Here is a 20,062-nt window from a genome sequence, read left to right as displayed (position 1 = left end):
CCTTAAGCTGAGATTTTGCAAAGAGCTACGAATGGGAGATAGATCCCAGTGCTCTACATACAGTATACAAAAGATGGGGATTCCCTACCATAGACCTCTTTCCACCAGCACAGAATGCCGAGTGACCATGATATTGCTCCAGAGCAGGATTGCAAGCCCTCTCCCTAGGCGACACTCTCTCCTCGTCAAATGGGATCATAGAATCATAGAAAATTAGGGTTGGAAGAGACCTCAGGAGGTCATCTAGTCCAACCCCCTGCTAAAAGCATGCACCATTAATGTATGCATTCAATCCGACCCCACTCTTAACTCGTGTCATACACAAGATCAAGAAAGACAAATCCAAAGTAATCATTAAAAAAGCTACTGTACCCAATGACTGGAAGATAGCTAATGTAACACCAGTATTTAAGAAGGGCTCTAGGGGTGATCCTGGCAATTACAGATTGGTAAGTCTAACGTCAGTACCGGGCAAATTAGTTGAAACAATATTAAAGAATAAAATTATCAGACACGTTAAAGAACATAAATAGTTGTGCAAAAGTCAACATGGTTTCTGTAAAGGGAGATCATGTTTTACTAATCTATTAGAGTTCTTTAAGGGGGTCAACAAACACGTGTACAAGGGGGATCCAGTGGACATAGTGTACTTAGATTTCCAGAAAGCCTTTGACAAGGTCCCTCACCAAAGGCTCTTACGTAAATTAAGTTGTCATGGGATAAGAGGGAAGATCCTTTCATGGATTGAGAACTGGTTAAAAGACTGGGAACAAAGGGTAGGAATAAATGGTAAATTTTCAGAATGGAGAGGGGTAACTAGTGGTGTTCCCCAAGGGTCAGTCCTAGGACCAATCCTATTCAACGTATTCATAAATGATCTGGAGAAAGGAGTAAACAATGAGGTGGCAAAGTTTGCAGATGATACTAAACTGCTCAAGATAGTTAAGACCAAAGCAGACTGTGAAGAACTTCAAAAAGATCTCACAAAACTAAGTGATTGGGCAACAAAATGGCAAATGAAATTTAATGTGGATAAATGTAAAGTAATGCATATTAGAAAAAAATAACCCCAACTATACATACAATATGATGGGTGCTAATTTAGCTACAACTAATCGGGAAAAAGATCTTGGAGTCATCATGGATAGTTCTCTGAAGACGTCCACGCAGCGTGCTGCGGCAGGCAAAAAAGCAAACGGGATGTTAGGAATCATTAAAAAGGGGATAGAGAATAAGACGGAGAATATCTTATTGCCCTTATATAAATCCATGGTACGCCTACATCTTGAATACTGCTTACAGATGTGGTCCCCTCATCTCAAAAAAGATATACTGGCATTAGAAAAGGTTCAGAAAAGGGCAAATAAATGATTAGGGGTTTGGAACGGGTCCCATATGAGGAGGGATTAAAGAGGCTATGACTTTTCAGCTTGGAAAAGAGGAGACTAAGGGGGGATATGATAGAGGTATATAAAATCATGAGAGGTGTGGAGAAAGTGAATCAGGAAAAGTTATTTACTTGTTCCCATAATATAAGAAGTAGGGGCCACCAAATGAAATTAATGGGCAGCAGGTTTAAAACAAATAAAAGGAAGTTCTTTTTCACTCAGCACACAGTCAACCTGTGGAACTCCTTGCCTGAGGAGGTTGTGAAGGCTAGGACTATAAAGAGAACTGGATAAATTTATGGGGGTTAAGTCCATTAATGGCTATTAGCCAGGATGGGTAAGGAATGGTGTCCCTAGCCTCTGTTTGCCAGAGGGTGGAGATGGATGGCAGGAGAGAGATCACTTGATCATTACCTGTTAGGTTCACTCCCCCTGGGGCACCTGGCATTGGTCACTGTGGGTAGACAGGATACTGGGCTGGATGGACCTTTGGTCTGACCCAGTATGAACGTTCTTATGTTATAATAACGTCAACATGGCCCAGGCAAACATGATTCCCATACCTTCTGAGGATGGCAATATGCCCACCTCAAACCCTTCCCCTAATATCTCACCACCTCTCACAAGATGCGGGACATGTTCACCATCCCAACCTCGCAGTTCTCCACCTAAAGGCTTGGCTGCTCCGTGACTAAGAGGGGTCGAGACTGCCTGTTTAGAGGAAGTAAAATACATATTACTGAACAGCCGTAGAATGAGTAGAAGAAACACATATATCTATAAGTGGAAACGGTTCAACACTTCGTGCCAAGATAGATTTTTGCCTATATCTTGCTCGTTACCAAGGGTCCTGGATTACATATTAGAAATTAAAAATTTGGGGCTGTCTACAAGCTCTATCAAGGTATACTTGTGGCTATCACAGCCTTTCACAAGAAGGTGGATGGGGTCACCATATTTGTTCACCCAATGACTAAATACTTTCTTAGAGGCATTAAGAACGCTTACACCACAACAAGGAACCTGCCGTTCATGTGAGACGTCAACCTCGTCTTACGCTGACTTATGGGAAAGCCATTTGAGCTCCTCGCTTCCTGCTTATTACTCCACCTATCTATGAAGGTGGCCTTCCTCATCGCCATCACATCTGCCAGCCAGGTGGGAGAACTAGGTGCCCTAATGGCATATCGCCCTTACACAAAGATAAAGTTACTTTAAGACCACACCCCAAGTCCCTACCCAAAGTAACCTCTCCCTTTCATTTGAACCAACCCATTTACTTACCTGTGTTTTTCAAAAAAAACATATGCAGATGAAAGGGAGGCATCACTTCACATATTGGACGTTCGCAGAGCTTTGACTTTCTACATTGAAAGAATAAAAACATTTAGGAAATCACGAGACTATTTGTCTCCATAACAGAATGCTCAATAGGACAAACAATCTCAAAACAGACTATCCAAATGGATATCAGGATGCATCCACCTTTGTTACCAAAAGAGTCACCTACAAGTCCCAGCGGGAGTGCACTCTACCAGAGCACAGGCAGCATCTGTGACTTTTCTCAACAACGTACCCATTACTGACATTTGCAGAGCAGCAACCTGGGCATCAGCCCACACATTCATGAAACACTGTGCTATAGAGCAACAATCAGCATCAGATGCTCGCTTTGGGCTCGCTTTGTTATCCACCATCCAAAAGGCAACTCTGAAGCCCCTCCCTTCCACTGAGAGAGACTGCCCAACAGGCACCTAAAGTGGAGCACCCACAGGGACACTCCTCAAAGAAGAAGAGAGGGTTACTCACCTTGTGCAGTAACTGGGGTTCTTCAAGATGGTTGTCCCTGTGGGTGCTCCACTACCCTCCCTCACCCCCCTCTACTTCAGAGTTTTCACACGGATTCTCTGCGGTAGAAAAGGAACCAAGGGACGGTTGGTTGCGCAGTGCTATGTAACTGCCTCAGGTGGTGCAAGACAGTAACGGCGCGTGCACAACCCAACAAGGCAGGTGCAGGGCGCATAGACACCTAAAGTGGAGCTCCCACCGGGACAACAGTCTCAAAGAACCTCAGTTACTGCACAAGGAGAGTAACCTTCTCTTCCCCCATTTTGCAGTCATGCATTTGATTTTTTTTTCCTTCCTGCGCCTAGTCGTTTCTAATTATCTTTATTGAATTTCATCTTATTATTATTGATTTCAGACCAATTCTCCAATTAAGATTGGATTAGATTGAGTTCTAATGCTGTCCTCCAAAATGTTTGCAACCCCTGTCAGCTTGATGTCATCGGCAAATTTTGTAAATGTACTCTCTACTTCATCATCCAAGTTGTTAATGAAAATATTGAATAGTACAAGACCGAGGACAGAACAATGTGGGACCCCACTCACTTGATAGGTACTCCTCATTTGACAGGGGACCGTTGGCAAGTACTCTTTGAGTATGGTTTTTTCAATCAGTTGTCCACTCATTTTATGCTAATTTCATAAAGACCACATTTTCATAGTTTTCTTATGAATATAGAATCATAGAACTGGAAGGGACCTCAAGAGGTCATCTAGTCCAGTCCCCTGTACTCAAGGCAGGACTATTATCTAGACTATTCCTGACAGGTGTTTGTCCAACCTGCTCTTAAAAATCCCCAATGATGGAGATTCCACAACCTCCCTAGGCAACTTATTCCAGTTCTTAACCACTCTGACCGTTAGGAAGTTTTTCCTAATGTCCAACCTAAATCATCCTTGCTGCAGTTTAAGCCCATTGCTTCTTGTCCTATCCTCAGAAGTTAAGGAGAACAATTTTTCTCCCTCCTCCTTGTAACAACCTTTTATATACTTGAAAACTGTTATCATGTCCCCTCTCAGTCTTCTCTTTTCCAGACTTAACAAACCCAATTTTTTCAGTCTTCCCTCATAGGCCATGTTTTCTAGATCTGTAATCATTTTTGTTGTTGTTCTCTGGATTTTCTCCAATTTGTCCACATCTTTCCTGAAATGTGGTGCCCAGAACTGGACACAATACTCCAGTTGAGGCCTAATCAGTGCCGAGTAGAGTGGAAGAATTACTTCTCGTGTCTTGCTTACAATACTCCCAGAATGATGTTTGGTTTTTTGTTTTTTTTTCTTCTCCCAACAGTGTTACACTATTGACTCATATTTAGCATGCAATCTAATATGATCCTCAGATCTCTTTCTGCAGTACTCCTTCTCAGGCAGTCATTTCCCATTTTGTATGTGTGCAACTGATTGTTCCTTCCTAAGTGGAGTACTTTCCATTTGTCCTTATTGAATTTCATCCTGTTTACTTCAGACCATTTCTCCAGTTTGTCCAGATCATTTTGAATTTTAATCCTATCCTCCACAGCACTTGCAACCTCTCCCAGCTTGGTATAGTCCGCAAAATGTATAAGTGTACTTTCTATTCCATTATCTAAATCATTGATGAAGATATTAAACAGAACCCGGACCCAGAACCGATCCCTGCGGGACCCCACTCGTTATGACCTTCCAGCATGACTGTGAACCACTGAAAACTACTCTCTGGAAACGATTTTCCAACCAGTTATGAACCCACCTTATAGTAGCTCCATCTAGGTTGTATTTCACTAGTTTGTTTATGAGAAGGTCATGCGAGACCATGTCGAAAGCATTACTAAAGTCAAGATATACCACTTCTGCTACTTTTCCCCTATCCACAAGGCTTGTTACCCTGTGAAAGAAAGCTATCAGGTTGGTTTGACATGATTTATTCTTGACAAATCCACGCTGACTGTTATTTATCGCCTTATTATCTTCTAGGTGTTTGCAAATTGATTGTGTAATTATTTGCTCCATTATCTTTCAAGGTACAAAAGTTAAGCTGACTGGTCTGTAATTCCCCAGGTTGCCCTTTTCCAGTCTTCTGGAATCTCTCCCTTCTTCCATGACTTTTCAGAGATAATTGCTAATGGCTCAGATATCTCTTCAGTCAGCTCCTTAAGTATTCTAGGATACATTTCATCAGGCCCTAGTGATTTGAAGACATCTAACTTGTCTAAGTAACTTTTGACTTGTTCTTTCCCTATTTTAGACTCTGATCCTACCTCATTTTCACTGGCATTCACTATGTGAGACGTCCAATCGCCACCAACCTTCTTGGTGAAAACTGAAACTAGGAAGTCATTAAGCACCTCTGCCATTTCCACATTTTCTGTTATTGTCTTTCCCCCCTCATTGAGTAACGGGCCTACTCTGTCCTTGGTCTTCCTCTTGCTTCTAAGGTATTTGTAGAATGTTTTCTTGTTGTCTTTTATATCCCTAGCTAGTTAGATCTTGATTTGTGCCTTGGCTTTTCTAATTTTGTCCCTACATACTTGTGTTATTTGTTTATATTCATCCTTTGTAATTTGACCGAATTTCCACTTTTTGTAGGACTCAAAAAAGAGTTTTAGATCATTGAAGATCTCCTGGTTAAGCCAAGGTGATCTCTTGCCATATTTCCAATCTTTCCAACGCAGTAGAATAGTTTGTTCTTGTGCCCTTAATAATGTCTCTTTGAAAACTGCCAACTGTTTACAGTTGTTTTTCCCCTTAGACTTGCTTCTCCCACCAAGATAGCACTGTGCACATGAGAGCTTATGCTGGCAAACTTATGTCGCTCAGGGGTGGGTTTTTTTCATAAGTGCTAGTGTAGACATGGCCTTAGAAAACGTTGTGACAGCACTCCTCTGCGTTGGTGGGTTCCATGCTTCCACTTAGTGGTGGGCTGGTGTATTCCTCTCTACCTCAGAATTTCCCCATGTCCCTGGGCTTGCTGTCCATACCTTGCCTGAGTACGGTTCCTTCCGGCCTCCCTGACTGGGAAGGGGGAGGGAAGCCTCTTAGTCTTTGGTAGCCTCTCCGGGCCTGGTGGCAACAAACCAGGCCCCCAGTTCGGTCTCTCCCCTCCAGTGAGGTCTCACCCGATGCACAGCTACAGACTAGGGACTGAATGGCTAGGCAGCAGTTCTGCGGAAAAGGACCTAGGGGTTACAGTGGACGAGAAGCTGGATATGAGTCAGCAGTGTGCCCTTGTTGCCAAGAAGGCCAATGGCATTTTGGGATGTATAAGTAGGGGCATAGCGAGCAGATCGAGGGACGTGATCGTTCCCCTCTATTCGACATTGGTGAGGCCTCATCTGGAGTACTGTGTCCAGTTTTGGGCCCCACACTACAAGAAGGATGTGGATAAATTGGAGAGAGTCCAGCGAAGGGCAACAAAAATGATTAGGGGTCTGGAACACATGACTTATGAGGAGAGGCTGAGGGAACTGGGATTGTTTAGTCTGCAGAAGAGAAGAATGAGGGGGGATTTGATAGCTGCTTTCAACTACCTGAGAGGTGGTTCCAAAGAGGATGGTTCTAGACTATTCTCAGTGGTAGAAGATGACAGGACAAGGAGTAATGGTCTCAAGTTGCAGTGGGGGAGGTTTAGGTTGGATATTAGGAAAAACTTTTTCACTAGGAGGGTGGTGAAACACTGGAATGTGTTACCTAGGGAGGTGGTAGAATCTCCTTCCTTAGAAGTTTTTAAGGTCAGGCTTGACAAAGCCCTGGCTGGGATGATTTAATTGGGGATTGGTCCTGCTTTGAGCAGGGGGTTGGACTAGATGACCTCCTGAGGTCCCTTCCAACCCTGATATTCTATGATTCTATGATTCTTCCCTCAGACCTCTGGGGTGCAGAAGGGCTGTTCACCCTGTTGGGTAGGATTTTCCCTGCCCTTCACCTCTGTACCTGTGGGGTTTTCCCTCCTGGTGCTCGTCAGCATCTGTACCACCCAGCTCTCCAGTAGCACACTTTCCTCCCACCACTCCTATCATGCATGCCTATCTGCCTGGAGGGGAGGCTTTTAACAGGTTCTGGCAGGCCCTTGATTGGCCCCAGGTGTCCTAATTAACCTAGAGTAACCTCTGTTCTGTTACCAAGGGAAAAGGGACCCAGAGCACTGACATCATGCATGCCAAGTGGCTCCGGCTGGTGGTGTCAGGCTCTGCATCCCTGGACCTGTTTGAACAGGTCAGCCTCATGACCCTGAACAGTTTGCAGAAATGCGTCTTCAGCTACAACAGCAACTGCCAGGAGACGCCCAGTGACTACATCATGGCTACCCTGGAGCTCAGCTCCATGGTGGTGCAGCGCCATCACCGCCTGCTCCTGCACTGTGACTTCCTGTAGCCATCTGGCCTCACACTGTCACAACATGCTTTATAGTGATAAACTCAAGGGTATCAAGTTCTTTAGCTTAGTGAAGAGAAGGTTAAGAGGTGTCTTGATCACAGTTATTTACTGCCTGTTAGGATATAGATATTCAGGGCTCTCTGTAAAGGCCTATACTCTAAGAATTTAGGTGTATTCTTATCGCTTGGCTAGTTATAGAGGTACAAAAGAAAGAATCAAAATCACTGTCTGCCGGTGTAAGGGCCTTCTCTTACTGTGACAGTTTGAGGCCCTGTGCTTAGGCTAAGGCCTTTGGCTAAGGAGCAGAGGCAGCCATAAGCTGGGAAGCGAATGGTTACATCCTCACATTCCAAACTAGTCACATTGAAATAAGGTGCTATTGGGCTGTTAGGAATACAATCCTGTCCTGATAATGCCTATTGCCTCCAGAGAAAGGGAAGTGCCTAGAAAATATAAAAGGAAACTTAGTTTGATAGCATCCTGTCTGGCAAGAATTCACTTATCAATAGCTGGGATGTGAAATCCTCACTTCTGTATTGTTTTGTCATTATAGTTCCCACTTTGCTATTGTTTGTCTGTATAATCTCTGTCTGGTTCTGTGATTGTTCCTGTCTGCTGTATAATTAATTTTGCTGGGTGTAAACTAATTAAGGTGGTGGGATATAATTGGTTACATAATCATGTTACAATATGTTAGGATTGGTTAGTTAAATTTCAGGAAAATGATTGGTTAAGGTATAGCTAAGCCGAACTCAAGTTTTACTATATAGTCTGCAGTCAATCAGGAAGTGAGGGGGTGGGTTTGTGGGTGGGGGAGTTGGGAACAGGGAATGGGGGTGAGGAAATTGGAATCATGTTTTGCTAAAGAAGGGAAATGGAAACAGGGAATGGGGGTAAGGATATTGGAATAATGTTTTGCTAAGGGCAGGAATGGGAACAGGGACACAGGTGTAAGAGCTGGGAAGGAGGATACTAAGGAAGGAAACTGGAATCATGCTTGCTGGAAGTTCACCCCATTAAACATCGAATTGTTTGCACCTTTGGACTTCGGGTATTGTTGCTCTCTGTTCATGCGAGAAGGACCAGGGAAGTAAGTGGGTGAAGGAATAAGCCCCCTAACACTGCCTACATGGGGAACAAATATTTGATGATGGATTCTTTAATTTAGCAAAGATGCAGCAAGATCCATTGGTTGGAAGTTGAAGCTAGACAAATTCAGACTGGAAATAAGGTGTAAATTTTAACAGTGAGGGTAATTAGCTATTAGAACAACTTACTAAGGACTGTGCTGGGTTCTTTGTTTCTGGCAATTTTTAAATCAAGATTGGCTGTTTTTCTAAAAGATGGGCTCCATTTAAACAGGAATTAATTTAGGGAAGTTCTCTGGCATGTTATACAGGAGGTCAGACTAGATGATCACAATGGTCTCTTCTGGCCTTAGAATCTGTGAATGTTTGTAACCAACCAGCAATCTTCGGGTTGCCAGGAAGTGTTGGTCACAGGTGGGCCAGGAGCCAAAGTTGGGGACTCACTGCTTTGATCTTGTGCTGGATGGCCAGTTCACCAGTGCTGACGCTGTTCTGAGCTGCTTTTAGCAGGACTTGTATGATAAGTGATGGCTCACTCCATAAGCCCTGCCTGCCTGCTGGATGTGACTACCTTCTCCAGATGCCATAGTGAAGAGCACCTCAGGAATTTCTGTAAATAGTGAAAAAAACGTTGCCTGTCTATTCAGCAGAGGTCACACAATTTGTCATTCTGCTGTTTTCCTTTGATTAAAGTTGACAGAGCTGAAGAATCTGCAGCAGCAGTACCTGCAGATTGGCATGGAAACAGCTGAGATCTCTCACTTAAAGACTCGACTGCAGGAGTATCAGCTAGAGGCTGATAAACAGCATTGTCTCCAAGAACAATTGAGGCAGGACAGCATTTCCTGCCAACAGGAGCTCCACCAGCTCAGGTGAGAACAGCCCTTCTGCACACTGGTCCATGGGGGCAATAATCTCCTTGATGCAAGATTTGGGGAGGTCCCATTGGGAATCGAGCGGATGGCTGGAGGATGAGGTCAGGTTGTTATATGAAACTCATTCTGGAATAAGCCAATGGCTCTTCTAATTTTGTTTCTTGCCTCCAGCGGTAGCTAGTATTGCATATTGCAGAGGAATGTATAACTGCCCCCATCCAATATTATACCTAATTTATGTAGTACTAGAACATGGGAGCAAACTTCTCCCTCCCCCACCTGGTGACCAGCTTCTTTTCTGAGGCCCCTTACATTGTTAACCTAATTTGTGTTACTGCAGAAGCCATTCTTACTTATGAGTGACTAATTCTTTATTTTATTAGTTTGATGCCCAACCCATGCTGCCGTCAGCCTTAACAAATGCAGTCCATAAATATTCCTACAGCAGTCTGTCCTTCCCCACAGAGCTAAAATTAACCAGCCAGTGAGAAGACTAAGTGATTTACCTCTTATCCCTGCCTTGCACACTGACAAAAGTTGTTTATCACAGTCTAGTCCAAGCTGTCTGAAGACAAAGGAAAACATATTGTCCAGGGGTACTGTAAGTGTGTAGCAGTGAACATGCTGCAGTCCCCACTCCGACTGCAAAATGACTTTCTGAACCCTGCTCTGTCTAAGTCCTCAACTGTGTGAATTGGGTATATCTGTCTCTATGCAGCAGTGTCTTGTTGCAAAGAAACTCTCCTGGCATAGGTTAACTGTGGGGAGTAATGAGACTGTTCCCCTGCTAGGCCTATGCTGGGCTTCCTGAGTACTGCAGGTGACTACGCAGGACATACTGTAGGACGTGCCGTCTATAATGTTGACTGTGTGTTGCTTTGCAGACAGGAGAAGACCACATGGGAGATGCAGAACAAGAGGGAAAAAGAGCAGTACTTGATGGCCTTGGCGGACAAAGACCAGCAGCTAAGTCACTTGCAAAGGATTGTGCAAGATTGTGTGAAGTCACCCCTGTCCAAGACGCAGGTCATAGAGGAGCAATACGAAAGGCAGGTGAGCAAGGATGAAGTTCCCTTCATATTATAGTGGAATTGGAAGCTTGGAATTCAGTCAGGAAGAAGCCAGAGTGATGGAGGATGGATCTAGACTGTTCTTAGTGATAGCAGATGACAGAACGAGGAGTAATGGTCTCAAGTTGCAGTGGGGGAGACTTAGGTTGGATATTAGGAAAAACTTTTTCACTAGGAGGGTGGTGAAGCACTGGAATGCGTTACCTAGGGAGGTGGTGGAATCTCCTTCCTTAGATATTTTTAAGGTCAGGCTTGACAAAACCCTGGCTGGGATGCTTTAGTTGGGGATTGGCCCTGCTTTGAGCAGGGGGTTGGACTAGATGACCTCCTGAGGTCCCTTCCAACCCTGATATTGTATGATTCTGTGAAGAGTGAGGTCACAACATCTGAAAGCAGGTGGGTCAAATGTATTAGAGGGAAGTTTTTATTTGAGCGTCCTCTGTATGTTTCCATTCATGGGATGCACCAATTGTGCAGTGGGGATCATAGAATCATAGATTCTGTGATTCTAGGATCATAGAATATCATAGATTATCAGGGTTGGAATGGACCTCAGGAGGTCATCTAGTCCAACCCCCTGCTCAAAGCAGGACTAATCCCCAACTAAATCATCCCAGCCAAGGCTTTGTCAAGCCTGACCTTAAAAATATCTAAGGAAGGAGATTCCACCACCTCCGTAGGTAACGCATTCCAGTGTTTCACCACCCTCAAGGTCAGCTCCCAGACTACTGCACTGGGCAGCACAGCATGGGGAAGAGGTGACCAGCCCTCTGTGGAGAAAGAAGTGGTTTGGGACGATTTAGAAAAGCTGGACGAGCACAAGTCCATGGGGCCGGATGCACTGCATCCGAGAGTGCTAAAGGAGTTGGCGGATGTGATTGCAGAGCCATTGGCCATTATCTTTGAAAACTCATGGCGATCCGGGGAAGTCCCGGACGACTGGAAAAAGGCTAATGTAGTGCCCATCTTTAAAAAATGGAAGGAGGAAGATCTGGGGAGCTACAGGCCAGTCAGCCTCACCTCAGTCCCTGGAAAAATCATGGAGCAGGTCCTCAAGGAATCAATTCTGAAGCACTTAGAGGAGAGGAAAGTGATCAGGAACAGTCAGCATGGATTCACCAAGGGCAAGTCATGCCTGACTAACCTAATTGCCTTCTATGACGAGATAACTGGTTCTGTGGATGAGGGGAAAGCGGTGGACGTGTTGTTCCTTGACTTTAGCAAAGCTTTTGACACGGTCTCCCACAGTATTCTTGCCAGCAAGTTAAAGAAGTATGGGCTGGATGAATGGACTATAAGGTGGATAGAACGTTGGCTAGATTGTCGGGCTCAACGGGTAGAGATCAATGGCTCCATGTCTAGTTGGCAGCCGGTATCAAGTGGAGTGCCCCAAGGGTCGGTCCTGGGGCCGGTTTTGTTCAATATCTTCATAAATGATCCGGAGAATGGTGTGGATTGCACCCTCAGCAAGTTTGCAGATGACACTAAACTGGGAGGAGAGGTAGATACGCTGGAGGATAGGGATAGGATGCAGAGGGCCCTAGACAAATTAGATGATTGGGCCAAAATAAATCTGATGAGTTTCAACAAGGAGAAGTGCAGTGTCCTGCACTCAGTATGAAAGAATCCCATGCACTGCTACAGACTAGGGACCGAATGGCTCGGCAGTAGTTCTGCAGAAAAGGACCTAGGGGTTACAGTGGATGAGAAGCTGGATATGAGTCAACAGTGTGCCCTTGTTGCCAAGAAGGCCAGTGGCATTTTGGGATGTATACGTAGGGGCATTGCCAGCAGATCGAGGGACGTGATCGTTCCCCTCTATTCGACATTGGTGAGGCCTCATCTGGAGTACCAGTTTTGGGCCCCACACTACAAGAAGGATGTGGAAAAATTGGAAAACGTCCAGCGAAGGGTAACAAAAATGATTAGGGGACTGGAACACATGACTTATGAGGAGAGGCTGAGAGAACTGGGATTGTTTAGTCTGCAGAAGAGAAGAATGAGGGGGGATTTGATAGCTGCTTTCAACTACCTGAAAGGGGGTTCCAAAGAGGATGGCTGTAGACTGTTCTCAGTGGTAGCTGATGACAGAACAAGGAGTAATGGTCTCAAGTTGCAGTGGGGGAGGTTTAGGTGGATATTAGGAAAAACTTTTTCACTAGGAGGGTGGTGAAACACTGGAATGCGTTACCTAGGGAGGTGGTGGAATCTCCTTCCTTAGATATTTTTAAGGTCAGGCTTGACAAAGCCGTGGCTGGGATGATTTAGTTGGGGATTGGTTCTGCTTTGAACAGGGGGTTGGTCTAGATGAGCTCCTGAGGTCCCTTCCAACCCTGATATTCTATGATTCTATGATTCCTAGTGAAAAGTTTTTCCTAATATCCAACCTAAACCTCCCCCACTGCAACTTGAGACCATTACTCCTTGTTCTGTCATCAGTTACCACTGAGAACAGTCTAGATCCATCCTCTTTGGAACCCCCTTTCAGGTAGTTGAAAGCACCCCCTTTCAGGTCGTGGAAAGGAGCTCGAGAGGTCATCTAGTCCAGTCCCCTGCACTCAAGGCAGGACTAATTATTATCTAGACCATCCCTGACACATGTTTGGAGATTTTTAAGAGCAGGTTAGACAATGATGGTCCTTCTACAGCCTCCCTAGGGAATTTATTCCAGTGCTTAACCACCCTGACAGGACGTTTTTCCTAATGTCCAAACTAAACCTCCTTTCTTCAATTTATAACCATTGCTTCTAGTCCTATGCTCAGAGGTTAAGAAGAACAATTTTTCTCCCTCCTCCTTGTAACAACCTTTTATGTACTTGAAAACTGTTATCATGTCCCCTCTCAGTCTTCTCTTTTCCAGACTAAACAAACCCAGTGTTTTCAATCTTCCCTTGTAGGTCATGTTTTCTAGACCTCTAATCATTTTTGTTGCTCTTCTCTGGACTTTCTCCAGTTTGTCCACATCTTTCCTGAAATGTGGCCCCCGGAACTGGACACAGTACTCCATCTGAGGCCTAATCAGCGCGGAGTAGAGCGGAAGAATTACTTCTCGTGTCTTGCTTACAACACTCCTGCTAATACATTCCAGAGTGATGTTCACTTCTTTTGAAACAGTGCTGCACTATTGACTCATATTTAGCTTGTGATCTACTATGACCCCTAGATCCTCTTCTGCAGTACTCCTTCTCAGGCAGTCATTTCCCATTTGTATGTGTGCAACTTATTGCTCCTTCCTTCGTGGAGTACTTTGCATTTGTCCTTATTGAATTTCATCCTGTTTACAGGTGAGTCTCATCTTACACTGGGCTTATGTTCCGCAGTCAGCGCGTAAAACGAAAATCGCGTATAGTCAAAATTACATTGAGTGTAATGGCGGGCAGAATCGCCCGTACTACAGGTATAGTATGTAAATTATTTTTCTCTTTTTTTTGTTTTTGCCAACCGTGCAAAGCTGAATTCGCGCATGTTAAATGCATGTAAGATGAGACTCGCCTGTACTTTAAACCATTTCTCCAGTTTGTCCAGATCATTTTGAATTTTAATCCTACCCTCCAAAGCACTTGCAACCCCTCCCAGCTTGGTATAGCCTACAAAATTTATAAGTGTACTCTCTATGCCATTATCTAAATCACTGAAGATATTGAACAGGCCCGGACCCAGAACTGATCCCTGTGGGACTCCACTCATTATATCCTTTCAGCATGACTGTGAACCACTGATAATTACTCTCTGGGAATGGTTTTCCAACCAGTTATGCACCCACCTTATAGTAGCTCCATCTAGGTTGCATTTCCCTAGTTTGTTTATGAGAAGGTCATGCGAGACAGTATCGAAAGCTTTACTAAAGTCAAGATATACCACGTCTACCGCTTCCCCCTATCCACAAGCCTTGTTACCCTGTCAAAGAATCTATCAGGTTGGTTTGACATGATTTGTTCTTTACAAATACATGCTGACTGTTACTTTATCACCTTATTATCTTCTAGGTGTTTGCAAATGGATTGCTTAATTATGTGCTCCATTATCTTTCAAGGTACTGAAGTTAAGCTGACTGGTCTGTAATTCCCCGGGTTGTCCTTATTTCCCTTTTTATAGATTGGCACTATATTTGCCCTTTTCCAGTCTTCTGGAATCTCTCCTGTCTTCCATGACTTTTCAAAGATAATCGCTAATAGCTCATATATCTCCTCAGTCAGCTCCTTAAGTATTCTAGGATGCATTTCATCAGGCCCTGGTGATTTGAAGACATCTAACTTGTCTACATAATTTTTAACTTGTTCTTTCCCTATTTTAGTCTCTGATCCTACCTCATTTTCACTGGCATTCACTATGTTAGACGTCCAATCACCACCAACCTTCATGGTGAAAACTGAAACCAAGAAGTCATTAAGCACCTCTGCCATTTCTACATCTTCTGTTATTGTTTTTCCCCCCTCATTGAGTAACGGTCCTATCCTGTCCTTGGTCTTCCTCTTGCTTCTAAGGTATTTGTAGAATGTTTTCTTGTTTCCTTTTATATCCTAGCTCTTGATTTGTGCCTTGGCTTTTCTAATTTTGTCCCTACATACTTGTGTTATTTGTTTATATTCATCCTTTGTAATTTGACCTAGTTTCCACTTTTTCTAAGTATCTTTTTTGATTTTTAGACATTGAAGATCTCCTGGTTAAGCCAGGGTGTTGTCTTGCCATATCTCCTACATTTCCTATGCAGTGGGGTAGTTTGCTCTTGTGCCTTTAATAATGTCTCTTTGAAAAACTGCCAACTGTCTTCAATTGTTTTTCCTCTTAGACTTGCTTCCCATGGGATCTTACCTACTAACTCCATGAGTTTGCTAAAGTTTGCCTTCTTGAAATCCATTGTCTTTATTTCGCTGTTCTCCCTCCTACCATTCCTTAGAATCATGAACTCTACCACTTCATGATCACTTTCACCCAAGGTGCCTTTCACATTCATATTCTTCTTCGAGTGATTGCTCATATGCATTCCACAATAGGTGTGCATGCTCGCCACATGCACTGGTGTCAGAAGTTTTTCCCCTAGTAGTACCCGTAGGGGATCTCCCCAGCAACCCCTGGAGTGGTGTCCCAGCGACCCCTGGAGCGCGCTCTCCTCCCACCCCGAATTCCTTCTTTTTACCAGTGAAGGTGCATTGGAACTGCTCTGCTCCAGCTTTTCTGCAGCTTTCCTCGTGAACTCTTGTTCATTCATAGTTAGCAGTACCTGTAGTTGAAGTAGTTTAGATTAGTGTTAGTTTAGTTTAGTGCGCCTGTGTCAGGGCATGTCCCGTGCCCCAGGCTTTAAGTTGTGCGACACTTACAGGCGCCCAATGCCAGTGAGTGACCCGCATGCCAATGAGTGTTTACGCTGTCCGGGGGAAACCCATCTCAGCAATCTCTGCAAGATTTGCAGATCTTTCAAGCCTCAGTCCAAGAAGGAAAGGGACATTCGGCTCTGAGCCATTCTGATGGAGTCGGCGCTGACCCCAACTCCGGTGTGCTGCTCCGAGTCGGTACTGCAGTGTCGGTGCGCAGCAACCCTTCAGTGCCTTCCACCGGTCGGCACCGCTCCCCATGCACGGGGCACACCAAGAAGGCTAAGAAGAGGTCTTCGCCACTGAGACACCAGAGCAAGACCAGAGGAGAGTCTAGACCCATGTTGGGCAGTTCTCAGTCCCCGTCGGCCACTAGGCCTCTGACTCAGGTTGAGCAGAGTAGCTTGGCCCACTCAGCGCAGGCCTCCCCGGATGTCCGGGTGCCCTCCACGCTGGAGGCACTGCAAGCGGCCCGGGACGTTATGTCTCTGCCGGTACCTGGGGCACCGCCACCGTTGGCTCTCCAGTCCAGAGGCAAGCCACTGCTTGGGTCTCCGCAGTCACAACCTGATCGGTACCGTTTGTGGTCGAGGCAATGTTCCCAACGCCGTTCACAGCTCAGCAACCACCCCGTGTGCAGTTCGTGCCCATCCCCATCGACCCCCACCAGGTTGTCTGGCTGGATTCCGACTGACAGAGGTTCCAGGCACTGCTCCCCATCGAGATCGAGACAGACAGCACTGGAGGTCCTCATCTCCAAGAGGCTACCGTAGCCCGTCATGATACAGGCATCAACGCAGTTCCCGTTCTTGGTCTCGCTCCAGGACCCCACTGCGGCACCGCTCCCGCAGTCCCGGGCATCGATCGCCGGCACCTTGCCGTCGCAGATCCGACTGCTGGAGCCGATCGTGGAGCAGCTGCTACCGGCGATACCACTGTTCCACGTTGGGATCATGGGCTCATGGTCAGCACCGTTCCTGACACCACCGCTCCTCCCGGTCCAGGGACAACGGCAGGTCGTACGCCAGCCGGGCTTCCCTTCGTAGTCGTCGGTTGATGGAACAGCCTAGTCAGGCGGAACAGCCCGCTCTGCCAGTGCCACAGCAGATGCAGTGGCACCTGGCTCCTTGGCCGGCACCGTGTACCAATGGGCCCCGTGGCCCCTGACGCAGCCCCCAGTGGGGGCTCGCTCGGTGGCCAGAGCCTTGGAAAGACCATCGGCCTCTCTTTCCCAGCCTCCCAGAAAGGAGTCGGTGTGGCGTGCATCTTCGGTTCCGTGCCCAGAGGACGACCAAGTGGTGGGATCTCTGGTACCAGTGGGTACACAGAGTACCACACCCGCATCCTCATTCTCCCCGATGAGGTGATTACGGCGCCTCCTCCCTCTGTTCCGCAGGAGGACTCTAAAGCCTACCAGGAACTATTGAAAAGGGTGGCATCAAGCCTCAACCTTCAGGCCAAGGAGGTGGAGGAACCCTCAGACTTCCTCTTCAGCGTCCTCTTGGCCTCGGCACCGGGCAGGGTGGCCCTCCCACTCCATGAAGGGATGGAAAAAATTTCAAACACGTGGCAAACCCCGGCTTCCTTGCCACCCATCTCTAAGAGGGCAGAACGGAAGTACTTTGTGCTCGCCCAGGGGCATGAATACCTGTACACCCACCCTTTTCCCAACTCCCTGGTGGTCGAGTTGGTCAACCACAGAGAGAGGCAGCGCCAACTAGCCCCTACTTCGAAAAATAAAGACTCAAGGAGGCTGGACTTATTTGGGAGAAAGGTTTATTCATCCTCAAGTTTCCTGTTAAGGGTGGCGAACCATCAGGCTCTCCTGGGACGGTATGAGTTCAATTTGTGGGGCTCTCTACCCAAACTCAAGGACTCCCTCCAGGAGCGTGACAAGAAAGAGTTCAAAGCTCTGCTGGAGGAGGGTACAGCGGCTGCCAGGGCAACCCTGCAGGCAGCGTCAGATGCCGCGGATACAGCTGCAAGGTCTATGGCCTCCGTGGTGTCCGTGAGGAGGGCGTCGTGGCTCCTGCTGTCCAGCAAGGCGCAGAACTCCTTGCAGGACTTTCCGTTCGATGGCAAGGCCCTGTTTGCACAGCCTGAAAGGTTCCTGCACAATGCTTAAGACACTTGGCCTCTATGTCCCGGCTCCGGCCAGGACCAAGTTTAGGCCTCAGCAGGCTCCCACCCAGGCCACCCACTCTAAATATAAGCCGCCTCATAAAAAGTCTCGGGACTATAAAAAGCGCCCGCAAACGCAGTCCCAGTCTGGCCCCCAGCCTGGGCCTTCCAAGGGCAAGCAGGCGGGAAAACGTCAGTTTTGACGGGATGCCTGGGGGCAACTTCCCAGTTCATACCACCGATCCACCTGCAATAAAGCTTCCCTTCTCCAACCAGTTGTGTGCTTTTCTTCTGGAGTGGTCGCGGCTGACTTCAGACTGTTGGGTCCTCAACATCGTCTCCTGGGGCTATACCCTCCAGTGGGGCTCTACCCCACCTAACCACCCTCAGTCCCAGTCCCCCCTGGGGAACCCCTCTCATGAGGCCCTGCTCAAGCAGGAGGTGGGGCAGCTCCTTGGCCTAGGAGCGGTGGAAGTGGTGCCAGCAGAGTTCAGTCGCAAGGTGTACTACTCCCGCTATTTCCTTATCCCGAGAGCCAAAGGTGGGCTCAGGCCCATCCTGGACCTGTGAGGCCTGAACCAGTACATGGTAAAGCTCAAGTTTTGCATGGTCTCTCAGGCCTCCGTCATCCCCTCCCTGGGTCCTCGGGACTGGTACGCCGCCCTCGATCTGCAGGACGTGTACTTCCACATTCATATATTCGAGGGGCACAGATGTTTCCTCCGTTTCACGGTTGGACAGGAGCACTACCAATTTATGGTCTTCCCGTTTGGCCTGTCCACTGCTCCCAGGGTGTTCACAAAGTGCATGTCTGTGATAGCAGCCTACCTCAGACATCTGAGGATTCAGATCTTCCGCTATTTCGATGACTGTCTGGTCAAGGGCAGCTCCAGGTCGTGGGTGCTGGATCAAGTGGCGCTCCTCCTGTCCACATGCGCCACCCTGGGCCTGTTGGTAGACACCAAGTCCACGTTAGTTCCGGTGCAGCGCATAGAGTTTATTGGGGCGGTCCTGGACGTGACATCGGCCAGGACCTCCCTTCTACCGGACAGGTTCGAGACCCTAAGAGGGCTCATCAACACAGTCACAAGGTTCCCTGTGACCACAGCCAGAGCATGCCTCTAGCTCCTGGGTCACATGTCAGCGTGCACATATGTGGTTCGCCATGCCAGGCTCAGGATGAGGCCCCTCCAGCTCTGATTGGCCTCAGTGTTCTCCTAGTCCAGAGACAGGATGGACATGGTCCTCACTGTCCCCGAACCGGTGATTGCCTTCCTGCAGTGGTGGTTCTTCCCGGGGAACATGCTCCACGGGGTCCCGTTCAGGGGCAGGCCCCCATCGGTGGAGCTGGTGTCCGACACGTTGGAGCTGGGGTGGGGAGCCCATGTGGGGAACGTTCAGATCCAAGGTCTGTGGTCCGTGCCGGACCTTGCCCTGCATATCAACATCAAGGCACTCAGAGCGGTCCGTCTGGCATGCGTAGCCTGCCGCTCGCACCTGGAGGGCAGAGTGGTCAGGGTTCTCACAGACAACACAGCTTCGATGTTTTACATCCAAAAACAAGGCGGGGCCCGCTCCTCAGCCTTCTGCCAGGAAGCCCTGAGGCTGTGGGACTTCTGCATAGCCCACGATATTTGCCTGGAGGCCCACCATTTACCAGGCACCCGGAATTCCGGGGCAGATCGCCTGAGCCGAGACTTCTCCTCTCAGCACGAGTGGTCACTACACCCAGAGGTGGTGCACAGGATTTTCCAAACATGGGGCACTCCTCAGGTGGACCTGTTCGCAACACGGCAGAACCACCAGTGTCCCCGCTTCGGTTCCGGGATGGGGGTTGGGTGTGGGCACCATCTCCGATGCTGTCGTCCTATCCTGGTCGGGCCGGCTTCTCTGTGCCTTCCCCCCGATCCCACTGATCTGCAAGGTCTTGGACAAGATATAAATGGAGAGGGCCTGGGTCCTCCTGATCGCCCCAGCGTAGCACAGGCAACATTGTTACAGGACTCTCAC

At 47.2% G+C, this 20,062-nt stretch overlaps 1 protein-coding gene across 2 annotated transcripts in view; it reads left to right on the top strand.

The window, feature by feature from the left end:
* GOLGB1 (golgin B1) overlaps nucleotides 1-20,062 on the top strand; it is a 107,989-nt gene that overhangs the window by 67,460 nt on the left and 20,467 nt on the right. For both annotated transcript variants that reach the window (XM_074942821.1, XM_074942820.1), the window contains exons 16-17: nucleotides 9,368-9,546; nucleotides 10,434-10,602. In XM_074942821.1, the coding sequence (XP_074798922.1) occupies nucleotides 9,368-9,546; nucleotides 10,434-10,602 (348 nt within the window). The remainder of the gene's footprint in view (nucleotides 1-9,367; nucleotides 9,547-10,433; nucleotides 10,603-20,062) is intronic.

The sequence above is a fragment of the Natator depressus genome, chromosome 1, assembly GCF_965152275.1.
Source record: "Natator depressus isolate rNatDep1 chromosome 1, rNatDep2.hap1, whole genome shotgun sequence".
In the NCBI taxonomy this organism is placed as follows: Eukaryota; Metazoa; Chordata; order Testudines; family Cheloniidae; genus Natator; species Natator depressus.
Note: the sequence above shows the minus strand (reverse complement) of the source record. Positions and strands in the feature narration are given on the sequence as shown.